This window comes from Nannospalax galili, unplaced genomic scaffold, assembly GCF_000622305.1.
Source record: "Nannospalax galili isolate Female #2095 unplaced genomic scaffold, S.galili_v1.0 scaffold657, whole genome shotgun sequence".
NCBI lineage: Eukaryota > Metazoa > Chordata > Mammalia > Rodentia > Spalacidae > Nannospalax > Nannospalax galili.
The window spans coordinates 560640-586739 of NW_008339927.1; the positions used below are offsets into that span (position 1 = coordinate 560640).

The following is a 26100-nucleotide window of genomic DNA, read 5'->3' on the forward strand; positions in this document are numbered from 1 at the left end:
ACCCGCAGAGGAGAAGTGAGCTAAATTCCGTGGGTACGGGGCGCTTTACCAATTCCCAGTGGAAAGTTTGGATGACTTAGAAATCACACTTTTTAAGAATGTGATGCTATAGTTTCCCAGGCTAGAGTCAATTTCTAGTTCCGAGGGAGGATTTCCCATCATACTGAGCATCTCCAAGACAGAGCTTGTCAAAGTGGCTGAGTAACTCCCCTAAATTCAGGTTAGGAGCAGGCTCTTAAGAAACACCAGCCGGGTAACTCTTCAGATCTTTCTCCCTTGTAGTCAGGTTACAGTTAGACATTAGGTCACTGGGAGGGACTGGTCACTTAGGTTGTATCCCACTCTCTGGAATGGGTAACTTGATCACCTTTATTTCTCCGTATGGGGGACTTACAGGGTTGGAATAAGGTTGATGTCTATAGAAAGTCGTGCTATAGCAAAGAAGACAAAATATCTCCCATCTATGTCTAAGCCCACAGCCCATCTTGAACAGAGGCTTGGTGATCCTTTACTTTAAGTGTCAAAGTAATACTTAGATTATATTGTCTGCAGAGAAAAACATAGTACTACCCTGATAATCTGTCACCATCAAAAACCATTTATCAATTTTTCTTCTATCTGTCTCTTGCAAAGGTGGTCTGGAAGACAATTGATTTTTACAAGGCTTTTACTATGAGAGGTGAGATCTGGAAGGTCTGTAATGATAGGAACGATGGAAACTATCACAGGAGCAGAAAACCTGTGTACATGCTGAGGGGTACAATCATACCATCTAGGCTTTGCAGTCTAAGATGCGAGGAGGTCTAGTTTCATTTCTGTCGCTGTAATAATACCGTCTGACCAAAACCAACTCACAGGAGGAAAGCTTTTATTTAGCTTACAATTCCAAGTCACAGTCCACCATTGAGAGATGCCAGGCGGGCAGTCAAGGCAGGTACTTGAAGACGGGCTTATTCTATTCCACACAGCATCCCCTCCAACCAAGGAATTCACTTCACAGCCCAGAAAATAGGAGAACCATAGAGGAGAATGCTTGCTAGTTTGCCTAGAGGCAGGCTTTATCTGGTTAGCTTTTTTAAGCATCCCAGGACCACCGGTCTAGTAGTAGTGTTGCCCACAGTGGGCTGGACCTTCCTACAGCAATTAATAATCAAGACCCTCCTCAACAGACATGTCCCTGGGCCAATTTGTTCTAGGTAATTCTTCAACTGAGGCTGCCTTCTCAGATGACTCTAGGCTGTGTCAAGTTGATAGCTAAGGCCAAGCAGGACAGAAGGTCTGTAAGTAAAGACAGATTTACAAATGATCATCATGAGAAGTGTGTTTCAATGCCATATTTAACAAAATACTGAGAGACATACAGCAGGACAGAGTTACAAAGAATTCTAGACAGGAAAACTTGTCCACAGAAAGTGCGATGACATTCTTTATAACAAGGAAGAAGCTGAGCTCCACAGTGAGAACACTGGGTGGATTGGAGGTGGATGTCCTTGTGGGGAATGGCACTGAGAAGTCTTTTTTTCTTCAGTTTGGGAGTGTCTCCATCACTAGGCCGACAAGTGACCTCTCAAACCCCCTTTTAGCCACAAAACTCTGTGAAATCACAAAATGGTCCCAACCATGTCAGAAAGCCTGCCAGTCTTTCTTGCTAATGGAGGAAGGCAAGCTGAGACTCCGCTCATTAAGCACGAAGTGGGCATTATCGATGTCTTAAAAGTGTGATTGTCCCACGGAGCTCAAGAGCATCGGTGTCTGGATCCGAATCTCCAGCCCCAGCAGGGCCCTGACTGTCACTCTAAGCGATAATGCATTGTGCATTAATGGCTCATGTTGAGAAGTCCTGACACGCCACACCAGGGGAGTTTGAAGTCAAGTACGGACAGTCCCTTCAAAGTGTGTCCTGCTGGCCACTGTGGGTGCAGATGGCCCAAACTCAAAGGACAGGGCAGGGACTTTGTTTAAAGGAAAGAAACACATCCTAATAGGGAGCATTTTAAGATCTTTTCTGTATCTGGCTCCAAATGCTTGCTCTGAGGAGCCCCACCCAGGAGAACCTTTGTCTGGAGACACTGCAGACTCAGAGTCCCTCACAAGGACTCCTGGGTCCTTGAGCAGAGAACATATGACCCAAATTCTTTATACATCATTTCCAATGCTTAAAACAATCACTGCTAGTTCTAAGGTTGCTGGCCACATAAGCTTGAGAGTCTGAAAACCTACAACAAACAAGTATGCAAACATAATGGGTGTGGTGTGCATAAGAATCTCAGTCCTGGGTAGGTAGAGACAGGTGGATCCTCGGAGCTCCCTGGCCAGCTGCTCAGTCAGCTCTGTACAGTTAGATCTTGTCTCAAAAACAAGGAACCATAGCCGACACAGTCCTCGGCCTGCACATTTACGTGCACGAACTTGTACCCACATTGAAAAACATGTACACACACACACACACACACACACACACACACACACACAAAATGGTAAACTAAACATGGGCAGGTGTTGGTTGACTAAGCAAACAAAGACTTCTTCCCTTTCCCGCCCCACCGATACAGCCTGCATTGTTTCTTCTGACTTATGGGTTGGGCTCTACAACACTTTTCTCTCTTGACTCTTACCTCAAGCTTCAAAGGAGCTAAAGAGATATATGACTAGGGGGTGCTGACTACCTAGGAGAACATCTTTGTGGGGCTGAGACCAGCTAAGTGGGCTTCTGTGCGCCTATTAGGACTGTGCATGCTGAGAAGCAGGAAACCAGGAGGAGGAGGTGACACTGACTCCGAGATTCCACCATTGACTTCTCTGACTAATTGGGGACAAGCGCAAATATTCTGTCCAGACAGAAACCAGAGCAAGATGGCAGCCTTTAAAACACAGACATGTTTTAGAAGACAGCAAGGCCTGTGCTTCTATTCACATCCTTCAATGGACCCCTCTTCCCTCCCCCACCTCACCCCCAGCTGCCAAGCTAGGTGTTTGGCGGGCATCCACTGTAATCTGTTCTCCTTCATTATGTTAATCTGTGGGCGGAAAGATTTCTGTCATCTTCGAATCGCTTGTACAGCGATGGTAAACACCTTGGCCTGTCTGTAATTGGACAGGTGTCTGCATTGATGTCACCCGGCTTTTAATTCAATTAAAGACCTGGCTGCTCTCCTCTCATTACCCACTCATTTCCGTTGCACTTTTAGTCTGGCAGTGAAATCTGTGCACGGCAACTGTCTACCCAGAGTCCAAAGTCAGCAGACCCCCTGCAAGGATCATGCGCGATGTTTCCAATGGACTCCAAAGATCGGGGAGTGTTTCCATGTTAGGAGAGGACTCAGAATAACATGGAGAATTTATTCTCTATTCGTATCCCCTCCCCCTCATTCTAGAGCACCTGAGTGAGGTCTTCTATTTACTGGCTGTAATTAGAAGCAGTCACAGCAAACGGAAAGCTTCTTCCCACTTCCGCTCCCCAGGGATTTTCCTCCATCTCAAGAGAACTCAGCAGAGTGCGATGATCTGATTTATTTGCTGGCAGTTCACATTTGGATCAAGAAAGTGAGGGTGGGCCAAAGCAAGGCACTTATTAAGAAGGCCATCTGGTAAGGGACACCGCACAGGCAGAGCCACTCTCGGAGCTGGTGACACAATAGAAAAACCCACTTTTTGAAGAGAACTGGCCAGGAGAAGATGAGACAGTAACAAGGGGACATTTTTGCCTCAAGATTCTCCCATGGTGTTGATAAATTCTAATTTTCAACTACATATCCCAAACCAGCCCAGATTACAGAGATTAAACCAATCCATGACACACTTTCAGCCCGCTATTAGGGCCTCCTGGAAATAAAGTTCTAACACAGACATTTTGACACACTGACCCACGAAATTGTATAGTGACATTTGTCAAATATGGATGTAAGTGCAAGGGTCCAGCTGAGACCTGGGAAACACACCAGGTGCTACTTCTCCGGTTCCTAGTATGGAGGATGGTGGGACTTGCTGTTACTATGGGTTTGGGTAACATTTTAAATGAAAATAAGGTGGTAAGAGTATGTGGCTGTTGAATGCTCAGTCCTATGTGGGGAATTTCTACTTAGCATGGGGTGCAGAGAATATTATCAAAGGATGGGGTGCAGGGCTGTGGAGCGCTGTCTGCATGGCCTGGGCACTGCACTCCCGGACTCTCCCTAGCTGTGACTTCCTGCATAAGACCCGCACAAGATCAGGCCCACCAAGATTCTAACATGGGTGGCATCTCATGAAGGCTCACCCTTCTTGAAGATCTATAGGGCGTTAATGGTCACTGGGTGTCTTAGTTACTTAACTGTTGCTGTGATGAAATACTGTGGCCAAAGGCAATTTATAGATGAAAACGTTTATTTGGGCTTATAGTTCCAGAGAGAGAATCCGTAGTGTCAGGAAAGCCATGACAGAAGCTAGCAGACGGAATGTGAGAGCCCTTCTTCAACCATATGCAGGAAGTTAGGACAGACTGGAAGTATGGCGGCTCTAAACCCACAGACCCTGTGCCCTCTCCCCCAGTGATGAACTTCCTTGTACCAGCTCCACAGTAATGCCACCAACTGGGGACCAAGTGTTCAAACACCTGTCCTATGAGTGACATTTCTCATTCAAACCACCCCATTGAGGGAGGATGAGTGTGAGGTGCCCACGCTCCTGTAAATAACCACTCGCCCATTCTTCTTCAAGCAACTCTTATGGTAAGTAAAAGTCCTGAAAAGGGGATGATCAAGAATGGGAGGGCACAGGACGGGGAATGGGCAAATGTGATTAAAACATGTACAATTATGACAATATCACAATAAATGCATCATCATGAATAGCACATGCTATTAAAACATTTAAAAATTCAGAATCTATAGCGTTCATAAAAGGAAAGTCATGCAGGATGTGGTGGTGCATACCTTTGATGCCAGAGGCAGAGACAGGCATATCTCTGTGAGATCAAGGCTGACCTGGTCTCCATAATGAGTTTCAGACCTGCTGTCTCAAAACAATAACAATAATAACCCCCCACCCCGAAAAATCAAAACCAAAAAAGCCAAAGTCAGTTTTCCTTTTCCCCAAAGATGTAACAGTGATACTTATTCCAAACCTAAACAGACCCTTTGGAACTGTTAAACCCAGTTTTTCTTATAGTCAGTCTCTTTCAAATGAACTTTATGACCTAGTTTAAAACTTCTAGTGCGGAACACTAGATCATACTCCTTGGATCCAAGACTATGCAGATTTTGATGTTTTCAAGTAGGAAAGAATACTTATTTCCTCTGTAAAAATGTACGGACTAATCCCAGACTTAGAGAATGGTTTAAACGGTGATTTGAATTGACCTCAAGGCATTGCCCAGGGAAGAGTCTCTCTGCACGCTTACAGCTAGCCTCAAATTTGTAATCAATGCCTTGTGCTTGGTAAGAGCTATAGAGTCTCTATTATTTAAGTTCTAAGAAGCCTGAGTCACTCTCTTGTGTTAACTCTTTATCTTACCTAAAGGGCAAGTATTAAAATCAGTGGAACTCTCCAAGAAACATTGGACTTAACTCAGCAGGGAGGCAAGCAGGGGGCAGGAGGACCACAAAGGACCGTCCCGTCAGAGGACCAGTGTGCTCCTGGTTGAAAGTCTAGCAACCACCCATTCCACAGAGGGCTGCAGGTTTGCAGAGGCCAAGGTTAAGATCTGTCTTCAGACATTTGTCCTTCTCACCTCACCTCAGCCCTGGTTCTACGGGAAGCAAAAGAAAGCACTGTTTAGAAAAGTGGCACACTTGGGATAGCAAATATTTCATTTAAAATGCACGTTAAAATGTGCTCAGAGCCTCGACCTTACTAACATTCATCTACAGAGAGAACGCTTGTCTTTCAAATCAACATGTGTACAAGCTGACTTGGGGAAAGCAACTGATTCTTAAGAAAGTGTATGATAAAACTGACAACGATGCTGAACTTGTGCGTGCCCGTGTGTGTGCGCGCACCTGTGTGTTGGTATACACATATACCATGTGTAATCTTTCTGATGCATTCCAAGTATAATACAAATATAAGATGATAAAACAGAAAAATAATTTTGGGGCCTTTCTTTTCTTTATCAAATGTGATAGATATCCCTAAAGTATTTCTTTTTTCCCCCAATGTATTTCTTATTTTAAATATTTTATTATTTTATGTGTATGAGCATATTGCCTGCATATATGTAAGTGCACCCATGTTTTGCAATGCCCAAGGAGGACAGAAGAAGGTGTTGGATCCCCTGGAGTTACAATCAGTTGTTAGTCACCATGTAGGTGTTGGGAATTGAACCGAGGTGTTGGATCCCCTGGAACTGGAGTTACAATCAGTTGTTAGTCACCATGTAGGTGTTGGGAATTGAACCTGGGTCCTCTGCAAGAGCAGCCAGTGTTGTTAACTGCTGAACCATCTCTCTAGCCCCACCTAATGTATTCTATAGAATGTTATGAGCACTATGGACACACCTTATGATTATCATTGGGAAGCAGAATTTAAATATCTTCATTTTCAACCACAGTATGTGGAAACACCAAATTGAAATCCAAATACTATAATGAAAATTCTGACTTCACAGACTGAACGGAATTACTTGTAAGAAAACAAAACAACAAAAGAGGAGACTGTCTCACAGAATCTTGTCACTGAGTAAGAAGCCCAGGCGCATTACAAATTCTGGAGAGGTAGACAGAGCTATTAACTCATCAACGCTGGCCAACCTAATGCAATTCTTCTACATTAGCTACGCGGGAACATTACATCACTTCTATTTTTACAGCGTATGTCACAGGCCATATTTTAGTACTGTGCAAATTTTCAGATCAATTACTTTCAAGATTTACATTTAAAGAAATAGTTTGTAATAAACTACAAATACAGATTAATTTATGGAGTACTATAAAAACTGGCACAGACTTCTGCAAAATTCGTCTGTGAACAATACCTCTGAAATGATTTTTCCCATTTCTTCTCATGTTTGATGATGGTGGCAGAGACCATTAGTTGACCTTATGTTATATGTCACATGCTTCTTCCTCAGTAAAATAAAAAGTTTCCTTTCTGGTAGATAAATAAGGACAGCATTTCCCAGCATTCCCCATGACTAAATATAGCCATGTGACTAAATTTTGACCATGGATAGTCACCCAAGTTGGACGAACTTTTTAAATATGTCTCTGAAGTGAATGTGGAGATCTTTCCTTAACCAGTCCTCCTTGCTGCTGGGTGAAATCACGTCCGATGTCTGACGTTCAGGTAGCCATTTTGGATCATGAGGCCAAAGACTTGTCATTAAAGATGGTATAGCAAAAAGAGGAAATGAGTGCGTGCCTGGACTGCGAGGGACCCACCTCTGTGTAAGTAACTGTGGCCATCTATGACCAGAGGAAGGAAGCTTTCATCTTGATTAAATCGTTAATATTATGGTTCTCTATTTCTCCAGTGAAGTTAATTAAAAATGATAAACCATCTCTATGAGCTTTCTTCCATAAAGCAGTCATTTTCCTGCTTCATATTATACAATATTTGGGCATTTTTGGTAGTCTTGTCTAGAACATAATAATGTATTATTTTTAAAATGAGGCTACATAGTAATGAGCATCATTATGCTATCGTGCCACAGGCTTATACCCTTTGTGCATACTCGCCCCCAGAATCATGCCTGTTCCTGCTGACCCCCGTCCACACTCAGTCTCCCACCCCGTTCTTCTTTATGGCTGAATAAAACTCCACTCTGCACACACACCACACTTTCTTTATCCATTGATCTGTTGATGGGTATCTAAGCTGGCTCCATTTCTGGGTTTTTGTGACGAGAACCACAATAAACATGGATGTGCAGGTATCTCTGTAATACACTGACAAAGAGTCCTTAGGGTGTATGCCAGGCACACACCAGAAGCAGACTGCTGGGATAACTGAATCATGTGGTAGTTCCTTGCTTTCCAGGAAGCACCACATTGATTCCAGCAGTGGCTGCACCATCTTCTGTCCCTAGGAGCAGGGTATGCAGGCTGCCCTTCCTTCCATATCTTCACCAACATTTGTTACTGTGTGCTTTTTTGTTATGGTAGCCATTCTTGCAGGGATGAGATAGGCTCTCAGTGTAATCCTAGTCTGCATTCTTCCCAGTGTGAATGTTTACTGGTCATTTGTATTTCTTCTTTTAACAACCTTCTGTTAAACCCATTTACCCACTGATTGATTGGATTATCTTTGCTACTCTTTTTTTAGTTCTTTATACATTCTAGATACTGACTGCCAGGTGAATAGCAATCAAACAGGTCCCATTTTTAAAATGTCTCTTCACTCTATTAATTGTCATAAAAGAAATGCTTCTAAAAATAAATTAATATTTTCAGCCATGTATGCTTAGCCTCTAAGCAATGCTGGCTTCTATTATTTTAAATCGCAAATGTTGGATTTGTTACTTTCACTATGAGGTAGAAATGTTGAAACCACATTTTAGATTCTATTCACTCTACCAACAATTTTCCTCTATTTGGAAAATATATACTAAGCTCCAAATATATGTTTAAATTGTGACCGTTCAGTGTATCATTTTGTAAGAATTTTTACAGACTATACCCGGGATGAGACTTTACTGAGGAACTCAGTCTATAAAAATACTCAACCTGATATAATAGTAAGGCATCAGCATTATCCATTGAGTAAGGAATTACACGAGGCCTAGAATAAGTCTAAAACATAATACTTATTCTTTACCAGGCTTTTCATCTAATGAAAAAATAGAATGTGTGCACAGAGGAGGAGCCATTTTAGAAAGCATGGAGTAAGGATTAGCAGTCGAATAGGAAAAAGTCACATGGAGTGTACTAGAATTAACTCATTAGAGACTGCTCAGGTGAATATAAAATGCATATTGCCTATAACTGAGATATAGAACGCACATATGTACACACATACGTATACCTATCCATATTTGTACACAGAGGAGCCTATTCTTGATGCACTAACAGCTGGGTTTAAGGTCAAGTCCAGCCTGAGGCAGGACTAACATGATTTCAAGCCCTCTCCTTGGCTCTTCCTACAGTCTATAAAGTACAGGATTTCTGGTTCTGCATGCTTCTAAGTCCTCCTTAGTCTGTGATCCTTCAGGGCCCTCATGTCTTCAGTCTCTTTGAAGCCACCCCCACAGCCACTCTCACCTATTTTACCAGCCGCTGGGAAATCACAATGACTTCAGTCATCCTTTCCAGCTAACAGATCTGGATAGCTGCAGGAGCGTTCCCCAACCTGTCCTTTACCTCTGGCATCATTTCGATTCTTTCACTTTTGCCTTCTCTAATCCCAGCATGCTTCACACAGCCAGATTAAGACTCCTCTGAGCCTTCCAATCACCACATTGGTCTCCCTTTCCCAGTGGCAAATGGGCATCCTGCAATTTACAGTTTTTTAAATTTTCTCATCTAAATACACAGTTCACTGCTTTCTATTGGGCGCCTCAGAGTAGTGAGTGGGCTGGTTAGAAAGTCAGAGGTGCACATATTATTTCCAACCCTAGTGAGTAAGAATATGGACTTTTTACCACAATCTCCAGGTGCTCCCACCTCTGCACTGGGAACCCTCAGAAGCCCTAGTATCACGCTCTGTGTTTTTAAGAGCCTCGACATTTTTCTAGTGGTAGAACTAACACAGTTGGAACTAGAGGAAGTAACAAAGCAGGGTAAATTCCAGCTTAGCAGGTGAAAAGCTCTTCTATTGGATCTTTCCTCTGCACTGTGGTCTCTCCACCCACCGTCCATGAGCCCTCTGCAAAATAACCATCAGGAACACTGAGAAAAATGCAGACTTTTAAATCCTTACACAGGATCTTAAGAGAGGGACTGCACTTTTTACTTACTATTTTTTTAAATTTTATATGTGTGAGTGTATTGCCTGCATGTGTGTAAGTGCACCCCTGTCATGCAATACTCATGGAGGTCAGAAGAGGGCATCAGATCCCCTCGAACTGGAGTTATGGATGGTTTAAAGCCATGATGTAGGTACTGGAAATTGAACCTGGGTCCTCTGCAAAAGCAATCAGTGTTCTCAACTGCTGAGTCATCTCTCCAGCCCATGGGACTGCATTTTGTAAGCCAGCTGGGAATCATCGTATGACTAATAGAGTTGACTCAATTACTTATTACCAGTAGCTGTGGAAAAGAGAGAAATCAAGTAATCACTTTTATCTTCAGGTAAATGATTAAATTCAACTCCATATGAAGACTGAACTAGTTTTAGTGGGACATTCCATATATTACGAATTATATTATCAATTGAAATCTCTTTTCGAAGGTAAATTTACATTTGGTTTTGATATCTGGAGGATTATTACTGTATTTATCTGCTAACCTACACTGAATAATGAATAAAAAAAATAAGTCCAGAGGAAAAAATACAAACCTTAGATCTAAGTGCAATATAATATAATAAGAATATTGAAGAAATGATTTTTGTGTAGCAATTATAGCCTTAAAACAATGCCAGGTGCTCTACTAATTATGTTGATAGTTATGAGTTTAAACAGCTCAAGGAAAAATATTCATGTATGTGAAGACCCTTGGATCCACTCATTCTTGACATTATTTTAGATCAGGTCCGAGGCCCTTTCTTTTAGACTCTGACTTCAGCTTTGCATGTTAACAGGGCTGAAAGGGAAAATCCACAAAAGCTACAGAGGGTTAATTGGAGCCCTTTGTAACAAGGCGGCAGAAATAAGGAGCCATAACTGTAGCGCTCTCTACCCAGAGGCTCAGGTGGAGGAAATGAACTCCGGAACTCTGGCCTTGGGAGGGCACAGGACTAGCCCCTGTGGCCCAGAGGGGCCCATTTACTGCTGAGTCGGGCTGTTAACCCTTGGACTCTCTACTGCTGGAGGGATTACCTTCATTTAATCCTTTGGTAGCCAAATTCAACAGGCAAACAAACACTCAAGTTTCCTGCTGGATTTTCCCAGTTCTCTTAGTTGAGAGCCACAATTAATTATTCTCTCTTCTTTGACCTTTGCTTTCCCGAGTCTAGCCATAACTTCCCCCTTCTTCCAAATAATCAATGCACCTAATTGTCCTATGAAGTTCCTCCGCTATCACCTTATTTTTAATACTTTATACTTCGCACTTATACATTTAATCAAAGAATATCGACATGTATTTCTTTCTAGCCTGAATTTTCAAGTTTCCATTGGGAGTAGTCATAAGGATTTCTGGAAAAAAAGAGAAATTTGATGACTGATGACCAAGGCTTCTTGTTAACTGTATTTCACAGTGCTGGCTGGACAGAGAATTATCCATTCTGAAGCACTAATATGCAGGCTGCATTCTAGATCGATTAGACCAGAGGGTCTTCACTTGGTACACACAGGCTGTAGGATGCTTCATAGATCCCCAGGTGATGAGCCTGTGCTTGGGAAACATCACCTTATGAAAATCCCAAGGACATGGGCAGATATTTAGAGATCTCTGGAGCAAAGCAGGCAAGGAGAGCTTGCTCCACACGGGAAGTCCAGGCTGATACCTCCCGGTTCTCAGCTCCTTCACCAAACCCTGGGAGGAAAGGGGCGGAGAAGGCAGAGAGCAATGAGGTCCGTGCACGTCCACTTCGCCTCACCCGGTCCTCTGTGGAGGTCTTCATCACGCCAGCTAGCTGATCAGTGAAATATTTAGAAAACAACCTAACTTTCTTAGGGATGAGCTACTGAACCATATGAGCTTAAGGTTTAGGGATGGGGAACTGCCTTCAGCAAATCGCGAAACTGTGCCTCAACCCGAGGATGAGAATTCAACCCTCAAATTACAGACTGTGGTCTATTATGTTATCAAGAGAATGAAATTCAGGAAACAGGTTGTATTGGTTATGAAATACCTGACACAAACAACCTAAGGGCAGACAGGCTTATTTTGGCCAACAGTTTAGTGGGTAGAGTCCACCCTGGTGAGGGACCCATGGCAGCAGGTAGGCCTCTGTTGTGAGAGAAAGGGGCAGTCGACAACGCTCTGCGGACAGGAAGCAGAGAGGGGACCAGAGCTGAGTGGGTCAGGCTATAATTCTGAAATGTCTGCCTGCAGTTTTTACATCCACCAGCTAGGTCCTATGTTCCAAAGGTTCCAAACCTCCCCAAACAGCACCACCAGCATGGGAAACAAAGGGTCCAAACCCATTAGCCCGTGGGAAACATTTTATTTGACATGCAAAGCATAACACACCTATAAAGTTTAAAAGTCAAGTTGTATGCTATTAATGAGATCTAAAGAATGTGATTTCCACAAAGCAAGATACGTAAGTTAAAAGGCAACTAGAAATGTTGAGGGTTAATTCAGAGGGTTGAGAGGCAGGCAGAACTCAAAACTAGCTTCAGGAGCAAAGCAAGGAACACAATTGTCATGACAGACTGAGATAAAAGAATGCAGTCACCTGGGAAGACTCAATGAACAGAATCCGTAGCAAAAATCATAAAGTAAAAAGGTAAACAATTATGACCCAATAACCTAGATCAAAACTGTAATTCAGATTTACAGAGATAATTATGAATCCATTGAACATTTACTGTATTCCTAAGCAAAATATTTTGCATAAGGAACCCATTTTCTGTTTTATAATAATTAAAAGGTTTTCATCCCTAATTGATATGTGAGGAAACTCTGTACAGGGTTATCCTTTTAAGATTGTCTGTGGTCATTTTATATACTGTTAGAAATGGACATTTTACATTGATTTGATTCCACAAGTTCTGGATAATTAAAATGTATGTGTGGGCGGGGGAGGGGCAGCGTGCAAAGAAGAAGTAGAGTTGAGAGCTGCTATTTCCCACCAGAAGTAATGATTATGTGCATAAGGCCAAAATTTCCACAGACAAAAGACCGAAATCTGGAGCGTAAAGGAGCTCATTATACAACAGAAGAAAATAATGAAAAAAAACCTCATTTTCTGAAAATACTTTTCAACTTAATTGGAAAAGAGCCCCATATTGGGCAATAAATCTAAACTGCCCGTTCGCACCCAGTATCAGCATTATTTTATTTAAATAAGCGTGAATCTTAAAAAAGCAAAATTAATTCAAATACTGGATTCCCAACCAAAGTCACCTCGGCTATGCCAAAGAAGGGTTAATTCAAGATTGATGGCAAACCTGTTTACATGAACTTCACTGACCTCTCTCGCTCTCTTTTGGTATCTGGTATTTTCAGTCAACTAAGAATGCAGCAGCCCCTACTCACACGACCTCCTGTCCTATCAGCACACAGTCCAGCTTCTGGCGTCCACTCTGCTGTCCCTTTATCTCACTCTCTAACTTTATTTCTCTGTGGTGGAATTCTCTGACTTTGCTCATTATCCAAGCAGGCTTGATGGGTCTCAATCCACGTGTCCCTCATTATTGTGTTTCTGTACATTGAAAGCCTATGGCAATCCCAAAGTTCCCTTTAGTCCTTATGGTTCCTTCCCCACCCATCAGAGCTGGGAATGAGTGCATGCATACCTTGTGGGGTCAAAGGTCAAAGAATCCCTAGTCTACACTGGCAGGGATAGAAAGTAAAAGAAACAAGGGCTGGAGACATGGCCCACTGGAAAAGATCTTGCTACTAGTGTGAGGAACTGAGTTTGAATGACCTGAAACCCACGTAAAGCTAGGCAGAGTAGCTCCCATCTGTAACCCCAATGCTCCTATGGGGAGATGAGAGGTCCAGACAGAAGAAATCCCAGAAACATATGGGCCAGTACAACAAGGGACTCTGTCTCAAGGACCAGCATCTGAAGTTGTCCTCTGACCTTCATGTACACAGTGTGTGCCTGTACTAGTACACAGGAATATACATGCATACACATACATGCACACAGTTACACACATACATAATACATACAAATCACACACCCACTACACAAGAAAAATGAGTAAGAGTAGTGCTCCCCTAAAGTCATAAAAATATAGTGATAAACACACGTGACCATGCCTATGACCCCAGCACTTGGGAAGCTGGGGCAGGACCATCACCATGAGTCTGATGCCAAGTTCAAACTGTGTAATGGGCTATGCAGTGCATTCCAGCCTTACCCCCTTACAACAATGAAAAACTACAAGGCCTGCGTTACAAAGGAAACAATAACAGCAATCACACAGCTATAAACCTAAATATGTGAACAAATGAAATTCTGCTTCTAAAACAGAATTTCAAGACAAGGGGGTGAACAGAAGTGTCAGGACAGAAACAGTGTGTGACATGGTAAGCAGCGGTAGACTGTGCAGCATGCAGTTGTGACGTGGACATATAGCATGTATGCTATAAATTGAGTATATAGCATATTGTTGAGTGAGAGAAAGGAGTGCTGGCAAGGTTCTGCACACGTAACTGGGGCTGAATGTGTGACGAGTGTTACATGACTGCAGTGACAAGACAGGAAGAACGTGTCGTGTCTAGGCGTTTTCTGCAAGATGCACGTTTGAGAAGAGGTGAGGGGAAGACAGCTGGAAAGGAATTCAGGTAAAGACATTTCTCCAGCTGGCTTGGGTGAGGCAGACTGTAACACGGGAAAGAACACACAGAATGTGGAAGATCCTGGGGAGAACCCAGCAGCCCAGTCGTTTTCAAACTTTGGCCCATAGTCAACAGAGGGCTGGTTAAAACAAGGATCCACGAGCTATAGCCCAGAGCTTCTGGTGCAGCAGGATGAGGGGGGCCCGAGGATCTACATGGCTAACAGTTTTCAGGTTAAGGCGCCGGTGATGGCACTCGACCACACTCCAGCTCAGAAGAGACAGAGCAAGGGCACAGGTGACAAGTGCCGGCCTCACCCCAGAATGATGGGAGGATTGACATTGGGAGCATCTGTGAGGATTTTATGTTTGAATAAGAGAGGCCCTGAAAAACCAGGTAGAAGAAAGTGCCAGCAAAGCAAAATAAGAAAACAGGATGTCATCAGAACCTACCACATGCCAGCATTGCTTTTAGGCCTTTCAGCACGTATTAGCTCATTTAACAACTAATCAGAACTCCGCTGGGCAGAACAGTGCACTTGATACATCAATACATACATAGTGATAACAAGTTCCTGCCTCATGGATTCACCTTTACCTGTGGTCTTTGATCTAACACATGAAGCCATCAAATGAGGTGAGAAGGGCCCTTGACACTTAGAAAAAGTAGGAAAATATGAACTATTTCAGGAGGTGAATGGGAGAAGGAACTCACACAGACGTGGCATGCCTGGGATTGCTGGTGGCTCGGGGACCATTTTAAATCTCAGTTTGAGACCTTTGAGTGATAAGCTGCTTCACAGCTGACAGTCTCCTAAGTGACTTGCAGCAGGGACCAAGGTCAGCTGGGGACTGATTCAGGTTGAGCCCCAATCAGGAAGGATAAGCGGGAAGAAGGAAATGCAAAGTGCAATCTTTTCAGTCTAAAGTTTGATTACGGGTATGTGATATGGCTCAGTGGGTAAAGGTGCTTGTTGCCAAGCCTGAAGACCTGGGACTCACGTGGTAGAAGGAGAAATAACCTCTGCAAAGTGGCTTCTGGTGTCCATGTGCACACTGAGGCATGCTGACACAATAAAGACATGTAAGTTTAAAAATTAAGAAAATGAAATTTAGCTTAATACAGGGATTTGAGCTATACATTCTAAAATCCCTAAAGAAGGAAATAAAGACTTGGGAAATATGCCAGGATATAGGAAATAAATATGCCAGGATGAGGAAAAATATCTAAGGTGCTGCTTCTAATATCTATATAACTCAAGTTACACATTTTTTAAAATAAAGGAATGATTTTCTATCATATTTGATACATTTTAACTTTTGGGGGGGTAAAGGCTTAAATTTAGCTTTCTAGTTAAATCTGCTCTAGCATTTAATAAGGCTGAAGAGTGCTCTTACGTAGACAGGGATCTGGCATGAATTATCGGTGGTGTGTACGCCTGTGGTCCCTTCTGATCACTTCATGGTCAGCTACACTGTGAGGAATTGATTCCCAGATTAGCCAGTCAAATGGCTGGGGCTATAACCCTTCTCCACCTTGAGATAATTAGACTTAATCAGCAATTTTACAATAAATAATGGTTCTGTGAACTTGGGATAGTCCCAAAGAGTAAAATTTTGCATGATAAAATAGGTAAGGTGGTCATAGTGTTTGTGTGTGTACATACATTTATCTATAAGTATATATGACTTATACGCATATGTATGCATATATATATACATATATGGTCCTCAAAAGATGTTTATGGAGTGTTCAAAGGCTATAGCTACTATACAATTATTAAAAAATATTTTATTATTCTTATTTTACATGTATGAGTGTATTGTCTGCATGTATGTGTGTGCACCCACGTCATGCACTGCTGCGGAGGTCAGACGAGGGCTTTGGATTACTGTGGAACTGGAGTTAAGGACGATTCGTAGCCACCATATGGGTGCTGGGAATCAAACCTGGGTCCTCTGCAAGAGCAGTCAGTGCTCTTAACTGCTGAGCCATCTCCCCAGTCCCCAACTACTATTCAATTTAAAAAATATTTTATTTAGTAGTTTTTAAATTTTATGTGTATGAGTGTTTTGCTGGTATATAAGTGCACCCTTGTCATACAATGCCTGCAGAAGTCAGATCCTCTGAAATTGAAGTTATGGATAGTTGTTAGCTGCCAATTGTTACTGGGAGCCAAACCTAGGTCCTCTGTAAGAGGAGCTAGTGCTCTTAACCACTGAGCCAACTTTCCAGCTCCCACTTAAAAAATTATTCATTTTGTGTGTATGAGTGTTTTGTGTACATGTGTACCTATACCTACTATAACCTAGTCCATAGGGGAAGGAGAGAAGACTACCCTCATAATAAACCTATTCCCTAGAGCCCCTGCACTTTAGAATTATCCTTTTCATCCTAGGTAGGCTTCCATCACATTACATGGTTGTATTTTTTTGGGGGGTGGTGGTGTATTTTTTGTTTATTTGGATTTGATACAGGGTCTCACCAGATAGCCCAGGCTGGCCTGGAACTTACTGGAATGTGACCTGAACTGGCTCTGAACTCCTCATTCACTCGCCTTAGGCTCCCAAGCACTGTGCTTACAGCTGCACGCCGTCACCGCCTGCCTCATTTTGCTGATTTTAACCAGGCAAGATAGATGTAGATTCAATATATACATTGGGGGAAGAAGCATGAGGAATATTTTGCCATCCAAAATCCTAAAAGGAAATACGAAGACTGACTCCACTAAGGCAGCCCCTGTACCTGTGAGGGTGCTGGAGGTGACACCCCTGGCAGAGGGCGTCCGGGGCTGGGGGCTGTGCTGATCTTCAAGGTAGGCTTTCAGAATGTCCTTCTCCACCATGCCTTTAACCAAAGCAGGTTCATCCCAGGTCACCTCAATGCTGAATCCATTTAGACTGCGGACCCGTGAGGGGGTTGGCACACTTTGTGGAGCTGCAAAGACGCAGAGAAAAAGTCAGAAAGTGGCAGTTCTGAGGAGGCCGCTGCTCCTGTTCTTCACTTTTAATGGTGGCCATAAATCAGACTCAACCATTAGCATAAATACAATTTATTAGAGTTGTAACTTTCCAGCATTGATTTAATATGGCGACACATCTTGAGCCATACAGTTTAAGCGATATTTCAAAACCATCAAAACTCCATCGACATAACATTCTTTTAAGTCGAGTCCAGGTTTTCCAAAAACATTTAATGGATCTGACATGTTTAAGCATGTCATGTGAAGGAGGAGGTGTGCGGCAGATTCAGGTTCAAGCTCTGGAAGGACGTACCCACTTCTGAGCAGGATAATTAGACTGTTGCTACATATAGTGGATTGCCAGGTCATGCCTTCTGTGCTAGCCAAAACAAAACAAAACAAAACAACACCCCAAAACACACCCCACATGTGAATTGTGAGTTGATTATCTGTGGTACTTAAAAGGCCATTCCCATGTACCAAATTCAATTATTTTCAAAAAACAGAGTTCTGGCAGCTACGATATTTCAGACATGTTTTTAATGGTCTTTCGGGGTGGGGGGGTTAAGGGAGTCGGTGCCCTCGATAGTCTTCAGTATCAGTTTTAGAGACATTCTTTCAGAGCACCTCGAACAATGACACAAAAAGAGGGATTTGAAGGGAACACGGCGTCCCATGCTGAGCCCCTAATTTAAAAAATCTATAACCTTTAACTATTTCTTAGATATTTCTCCAGCTCTGATCAGTAACAGCTTCATCACAGCTGACTGCACTGGGGACACGAAAAAAGGAGCCCAAGGAACCGTGTGTCAGTATGACGGATGGACGGGTGCACTAACTGCTTCTGGGCTTCTGAGCCCCAGCGATGGACGAGGGTAGATCAGGCTGGTTTTCCACATCAAATAGCCTCCTCCCTGACTTTACTACTCAGACCAGTACAACAGGACAGTTTTAAAGGGAAGCCAAGTGAACATTCAGGATGAGAGGAGACATGAAGACCACTCTCAGTCTATTTAAAACACTACAGGCCCCTATGGAAAGCAGCAGTGCGATCGAGTTGCCAGGAAAGAGTCGAGAGGAGAGATACTGATTTTATTAACTCTGAAATGCAGGACAGGGCAAGGTACTGTCTAACAGATGGCCTTCCCATAAGGGACAGAGAAAAACTGACTCTAAAATAATTAAATAGTGCAATTATTCTCTAACCCTCGGGAGCATGTAACTGCTCAGGGTTGTGGTCAGATTGTAAATATGAATTTGTGGCACAGGACATGGTAGTCGGATCATGGCTGCTTTCAGAGTGCTGCTTGCTTGCTTTGTCAATGGTGCTCAAGTTGGGGCACTACATAAACAGGGCACTTTGAGCTACCTATTTAAACTGTACACACACACACACACACACACACACACACACACACACACCCCACAGCAGCCTTTGTAGCATACTTGCTAAGAAAGTAGTGGAATATGAAGCCGAGGAGGAAAGTGTCCGTCACAAATGAGTCTTTTATTCAGTTTCCTCCCTGATCAGATGTTAAGGAGAATTTTAAGAAAACATTCGTCTCACTGTCTCGTCTATAAGTAGATGACTATTTAAGTCACATTAGGAGAATATCCTGAAGTTCTCTCTAGAAAATCTGTTGGTAGAGAGCCTTGAAAATTAGTGACAGCAGCCCATTTCATATCCTTTAAGTAATTTTTTTTTTTTAAGAATTCCAGGGTAGTAACCCATTATTGCTAAGTCTAAGTGAACTCATGGTGACAGACACCTCTTCAGACAAATTGGTACTTGCTGGACAAATTGAGCTTAGAGTCACAGCAGCCACAGCCTGGAGGTGTGTTTGACTTTCTGACAGATATTTGACCCTGATGGGTGGAATGTGACTGACGTGTAAACTCTGATAAAAGGAGTCTCTGTGATGCTCTGATGGAAGAATTGCATTGTCACAGTCAGAAGCTCAATGCACATGATACGCGGGTGTCCCAGATTAGATCTAACCCTCTCCTCATTGTTTCTTTCCTAGTTTGAAATATTAGACTAATCTGCAATTTCTCTTCTGTGAGACTCACTCTAAGATCCCAAGTCACTACCATGACAGGCATCTTCAAGGATGTGATAAGAGATACTCCTGTTTCTAAGCTCAAGATTTGAATGTGCTCTCTCAGAGTCAAGAGGCACTAGCCCATCTGTGTTAGTCACTCTTCTTTGATAAAATACCATGATCAAAGCAACTTATATAAAGAAGGGTTTATTTGGGCTTATGGTTCCAGAGGGTTAAGAGTCCATCATGATTGGGAGGCAAGGCAGGAGGCAGCCAGAGCAGAAAGACGAGCACTCACATCTTCAAGCAGGCTCAGGAAGGACGGAGACAAATTAGAAGTTGTGGCAAGGCTATAAACTCTCAAAGTCTACCCCCAGTGACATGCTTCCTCCAGCAAGGCTGGACCTCCTGAAACTCCACAAACAGCTCCACTAACTGGGGCCAAAAGTTCAAATCCTTAGAGTCTCTGGAGGACAATTCAAATCAAACTACCACAGCATCTAATGGTACCCTGGCCTCTGACTTCTGCCTCTTGGGATGCAAACAGTCAACACAGGTTTCTCACCCTTGGATATATGATGGTAACTCATACTAAATCCTCAAGTTCCTCGGTTTCCTTTGCATATAAAGAGGAAAGAAGAGATCCTTAGCAAATCGTTTACTCGAGTCTTAAAAAATCTAAAGGAATGTAATTTTTCCATAGTCATTTTTAAACTAGCACATTTCTTCAGAGAAATAGGGTTTATGTGCACAACCAAGTGCTTATAGGTACCCAGGCATGTTTGAAGATTAGTAGACTTTACCTGCTCTTGTTGTATGGCCCCGACTCCAATCGCTGTACACCGAACCTCCATCATGTGAGGCTATCACTCGATACAGATATTCGTAAAGGATAAAAATAAGAAATAGAAAGGTTCTCACCATCTCCCTACAGTGGGCTGGCAGGGAGGGTAAAGGAGATGAAGGGCAGACACGTAGCAGTTCATTTGGAGACCTCCACTTTACCTGTAAAGGGCTGGAGACCACTCTCATAAACACTTGGCTCGCTTCCCTGATAAACCAGGATGGAGTCATTTCCCCTGCAGTTAACAGTCCTGTCACTTGATAGGCAACCATCCAGATTGACTCTGACAGCACGGCTGGACACAGATGCCAAGTTAACGACAGTACTCTGTGTAAATGTAACTTCCTTCACACAGCCTCCGAATCCTAGCAAACAGACAGGGATTAGTGTCACCGGAAGGGCTTGGGTCACTAATGACTGGCCATCTTCGGCCTCTGCAGCTCTTCCCTTTTGCTTAGAGATAATTACTAAACTTTCAGTTCTTGTTTGAGAGAACTTTATACCATTTCTGGATTTTTCATCTGACTAAATGTTTGCAAGGAAATATTTAAAGATGTTGTTTTGAAAACCTGTACATAATTACAATCCCATTTTGATTTTGAAAAATATTTTTTTTAAAAAACCTCTAGAGGCACACATTTTCTAAATACTTCTTTGAATCATAAAGTAAAATGTAGACTATCACATGGACAATCAAAGATGGGAAATTACGTTATTCTCGACTCAGTGATTGTTATTTGTTTCTTTGCTTTTGGATGGTGTGGGAGATTGAACCCAGGGCCTCACATGCTAGGCAAGTGTGCTGCCACGGGTCTATGTAGCCTAAATCAGTGTTTGTTAAGGGCTTAAAATGAACCCTTGAATACCCATAATTATGCAACAAGTTCACTGGGATAAGACACACTATTGATGAGCTTATGCAGAATAGAGAAAATAGTGCTTCTCCAACAGAATCCTCAGACACTGTATAACAATAATCCCTACCGTTATTTATTATTGTATAATAATCATTTTAAGCCAATGGAGTCCTGGTTAAATCGACAGAGAAAACAGACGCTGATGTTTTCTGACATTTCCTTCTGTTTCTTCATCTCAAACACATACGACTTGAATGTACTCCTTGAAGCACATGAGATACCAGGTTTACATTCACATCAGCACAGCAGGATCCAGCACTCAGCTTTGACAAGAATAACCTCAGAAACCTCACAGAATGTGTGTTCTACACACTGTGCTCCAAACGTTTGTCTTGCCAACACCTTTCTGTGACAATTACCAGAGGATGTAGACAAATGAATTTGGACTTCTTGCTGAGTTTTTGCTGGAGAGCAAACAAAAACAGTTACCTCGTCAACCAAGGGATGGCGCTTGCTTTGAATGGCTTGCCATTTCGTGTTGATGGAAGTCAGTTCCATGAAGTTTGAGGATAAGACTGTGCCCAGAAATCTGTACCAAATTAGGATGAACAGGACCACAGGACTGAGGCTGGGTTGTCTTAGTTCTTGTTCTCTCTCTCTCTCTCTCTCTCTCTCTCTCTCTCTCCCTCCCTCCCTCCCTCCCTCCCTCTCTCCTTCTCCCTCTCTCTCCCTCTCCTGTGCAAAGCACCATCAAATTTGAAAGGCTTCAAATACATGGTTAGTGCTTTTCAAGATTAAAATGACCAAATCATTCTCTCCAGTCCTGAGATGGAGTCTTATTATTTCTTCTCACATGTTAAGCTGCATTCAACTTCCTCTTAAATGCCTTTTGCTATTACTCACATTCCTTCCGGCCTGACTGATCAATACTGCTGGTCTCTCTTCAATTCCTGGTAGACATGAAACATGACTTGGAAGCAGTGAAGCCCAGTATAAAGGCACTTGCTGGAAAATTCAGAACTAAAGAATTCACAGTGTTTGGCCATGGTCATTTTTGGATGACACATAGATGGGTCCTCTCAGTTCCCTGCACCCAGTTTTCCCTCCCCAGAGGGGAATTCAGAAGGAAGGCAGCTTTGGCAAACATGTCACTGCTGTTCTAAGAAATGACACAGTGGGGGTAGGGTTGTTGAGATGAAGAGTACTGCAGATGACAAGATGATGGATATACTGCGATGTGTGTGTACATAGTGCCACCGAATGGTACACTTAAGAAGAGTGACAAGGAGTCTGGGGTGAGGATTCAGGCCAGCGGACTGCTCACCTTGCAAGCCCGAGGGCCTTAGTCCAATCTCCAGAAACCACGTTTGTAACCCCAGTGCTGGGGAAGTACAATTGGATGATCCCTGGGGACTGCTGGCCAGTCAGTGCAGCCTAATCCAGAGGCTCAGGCCTGAGAGAGGCCCTGCCCCCAACTAAACATACACAACAAAGCCTCCAAATCCCACAGTAGACAGTACCTGATGAACAACAGCTGAGGCTCACCCTGGTCTCCATATGCACAGGCACACATATTCCCATGCACACATGCACGTGCACCCCCCATGCCCCTCCCCCAAACTAGTTCCAAAGGTAAGTTTTAGGTTCTTTGCACTTAACTGCAATGTTCAAAAGCTAAACCTCTAACCAGGACCAAGTACCATGAAAATGAGCTCACTACGTGGAATTTGAGTGTTGGGAAAAGCCACAGATAGCATGTTAATCTTCATTTTTCATATAGAGGAGGTCTGGAGAGTGATGAAATGGATTGGCATGCACCCACTACCCTAAGCAGAGGACCCGGGCCCTGGCACACAGGAGAAGCTGCCGAGCTCTCCCTCAGGGTCCCTGCTCTGGTTTCCTTCAGTGGGAACAGAGGTTCCTGGAGAGTAAGGATTCCATCATCATTTAACTGTGGGCCACCAAGCAGTTCCTAACTCACTTCAAAGCTGAATGAAGTATGTGAACAAAAAGCCAGGAAAGGACCTGCTTGTGACAGGAATGAAGACTTTTTCCCCCACTGCCGTCATGCAGAGTAAAATAGACTTTTCCCTCTCGTTTCCTCAATGCCCAAAGTCCTGAAAATCTTAAAGGTGACCTAAGGGTCACTGTTGACCAATCAGCCCGCAGTGATATGACAGGCAGGCTAGACTCCAGACTCCTCCTTCCCTGTCTTCTGGGGTCCTTGGGCAGAGCATAGCCTGTGATTCTATATGTGAGGGGTCAGTCAGGGCCCCACTGGACATGTGTGCTTGTCCTAAGCAGACAAACTCCCTTGTTCCATAAGGCCGTACACCTTTAGAAAATTATGTTGCCCAGCCTTTCCAAAACAAATAGGAAAATTAATTTTAGATTTGATTCACAGGGCAATTACATTCAAAGGGCTAAGAAGAAACAGTAAGAATCGACCCACAAAACAGCGTCTTGGTTCTAGTTAATAAGCCAAGATAAGCAAAGAAAGAGCCAGATGTGGTGATCTACACCTTTGATCCCAGAACTTGGGAGGCAGAGGCAGGCCGATCTCTGTGAGTTCAAGGCCAGCCTGGTCTACATAGTGAGTTCAGACCGGCTGGGGCTTCAGGGAGACCCTGTCTCAAAAAAAATACAAATAAAATAAAATAAAATAAAATAAAATAAAAGAAAATCAGCAGCAAAGAAAGGCAAGCAAAGAAAATTGGGCCTGCTGAGACTGGGAAATCCATTAAGGAAGCATGATTCATTTTATTTACTGTCCACTGCCTGGGGGCTGTGCCTCTGTGCTGTGAAGAACTCCCAGATACACAGACATCCAGTTGCTTAAGCAGATCAGTGTGTCTCAAATCATCTAAGTCAGAATCTTATAGGACGGTGGGAAAGTACTCACATAATCTCTATATTTTTAAATTATTTTTATTTTATCTGTATGCATGTATTGCCTGCATGTAAATGCACCCATGTCATGTAATGCCCACGGAGGTCAGAAGAGGGCATTGGATCCCTTGGAACTGGAGTTACAGACAGTTGTTAGCTGCCATGTGGGTGCTGGGAATTGAACCTTGGACCTCTGCAGGAACAGCCAGTACTTGAAGCCGCTGAGCCTTCTCTCCAGCCCCAGAATCTGTATTTTTAACAACCTTTTCACCCAGTGTCAGAGCATCTTGATGCTGATTATAATGTAAGTTACTTTGATTTTCTTACTACTACGTTTCAAACTTCTATGCTTTAATATTTTATCAGTGGTTCTAAACTTGTATCACAGATGAAATGGAAATAATAAAAATTTAGTCTATCCATTAACATCTGTCAATACCACAGACTGAAATCTAATGTGGGTAAAATTGTTCCCCTTGTATCTATGTTTATGTTTTAAATTTCTTTCAGCATCATCTCACAATTCTATATCTCCAGAACCATCTATAGTTACAAGATTAGGTAAATTCAAATGCCTAAGCCTGGATGGGCAGGCCGTTTTGTTAACCAAACCCCAGGTGCAGACAGGATCAAATATTCTCACTCACACAGAATTTTCAAGTTCTTGCCCATCTCAGAGTCTGAAAATGTGGAGAAACTCTAATATAAACGTAATTTTTTAGCGGCTGCTACTTCGTAAGTGCTTTGAAAATGTCATTACTGTCTTAGGCCCCAGTTATTCATTAACTCCTTACTCTGACTCTGCTCAAAGTCTCCGTAGAACACGTCATATATTTTCCATCCAAAGGCATTTAAATCTTTATGGACTAACCAAATAGGCAAAGACTGCTTCATGGAAAATTTAACCATTCATGGTACATGGATTTTAAAATGTACACAGCACGTTTTCTGCATGAGCGTGTGTTTGGTCAAAGTCTGTACTTTCTGTGCTTTCTGGGTGGCGCGCTGGCAAATGGTCACAAGGATCCTTCGATGTGGTAAGGAGAGCGACTGTGGGACCCAGTCATCAAAGGCAAACTTCTTGTCCTGCATCTGCTCACCAATCATGTAATCATGGGCAAATAACTCTATTTTTCATTCCCTCATCTGTCAGATGGGGTCATGGTAACAATGCCGAGCTCCTTAGACTTCCGATGCAAAACCTCTTCTTCCTGTTACTTGAAATGTCAGAAACAGGCCTGCACTACACGCCACCTGCACATGTTAGTTTTCCTTTTGATTTTGAGTGAGGTTCTTCCCATGTAGCCCATGTGGGCTTCCAACTTGTCATCCTCCTCCCTCAGTCTCTCTAGTGCCAGCATGACCATCTACATTTTGCCCTCCCTCCTTCCCTCCCTCCCTCCCTCTCTTCCTTCCTTTCTTCCCAGGGTCTCCTTATAGTCCAACCTGGCCTCAGTCTCACAGAGATCCACCTGCCTCTGCCTCCCAAGTGCTGAGATTAAAGGTGCACGCAATAATGGCTAGCAATACTTTTTCAATTAATAATTTCTCTAATGAAACTGAAACTTAGGTGAGTTAAATGCTTGATTTAGTTATGGGTTTTACTCCTTTCCTTCCTCTGATGATTTTTTAAAAAATTTTATTTATTATTTTTATTTTATGTATATGCGTGTATTGCCTGCATGTAGGTAAGTGCACCTGTGTCGTTCAATGCCCAAGGAGGACAGAAGAGGCTGTCAGAACCTAGCTGCCATGTGGGTGCTGGGATTCAAACTCAGGTCTTCTGCAAGAACAACCAGTGTTCTTAACTGCTGAGCCATCTCTCCAGCCCCTCTCTGATGATTCAAAGCTGTCTACATTTTTCACAAGTATGTTTGAGATTCAACTAAATTTCATGCAATTTTTCTGCACAAAATCTCTACTGAAAAAGTTCAGCACTAATTGGTTTTGATGTCAGAGGTTAAAAAGATGAAAATTTTAAACATTTAAAAAAATTTTAAAAATATTTAAAAATAAAAAATTTTAAATTAAA

The 26100-nt window shown here is 42.8% G+C and overlaps 1 protein-coding gene across 1 annotated transcript in view; it reads right to left on the reverse strand.

Moving 5' to 3' along the window:
- Ush2a (usherin) overlaps nucleotides 1-26100 on the reverse strand; it is an 828188-nt gene that overhangs the window by 462381 nt on the left and 339707 nt on the right. The window contains 3 exon segments of the mRNA XM_008834819.2: nucleotides 17220-17411; nucleotides 20282-20364; nucleotides 20486-20687. Of these exon segments, the coding sequence (XP_008833041.1) occupies nucleotides 17220-17411; nucleotides 20282-20364; nucleotides 20486-20687 (477 nt within the window).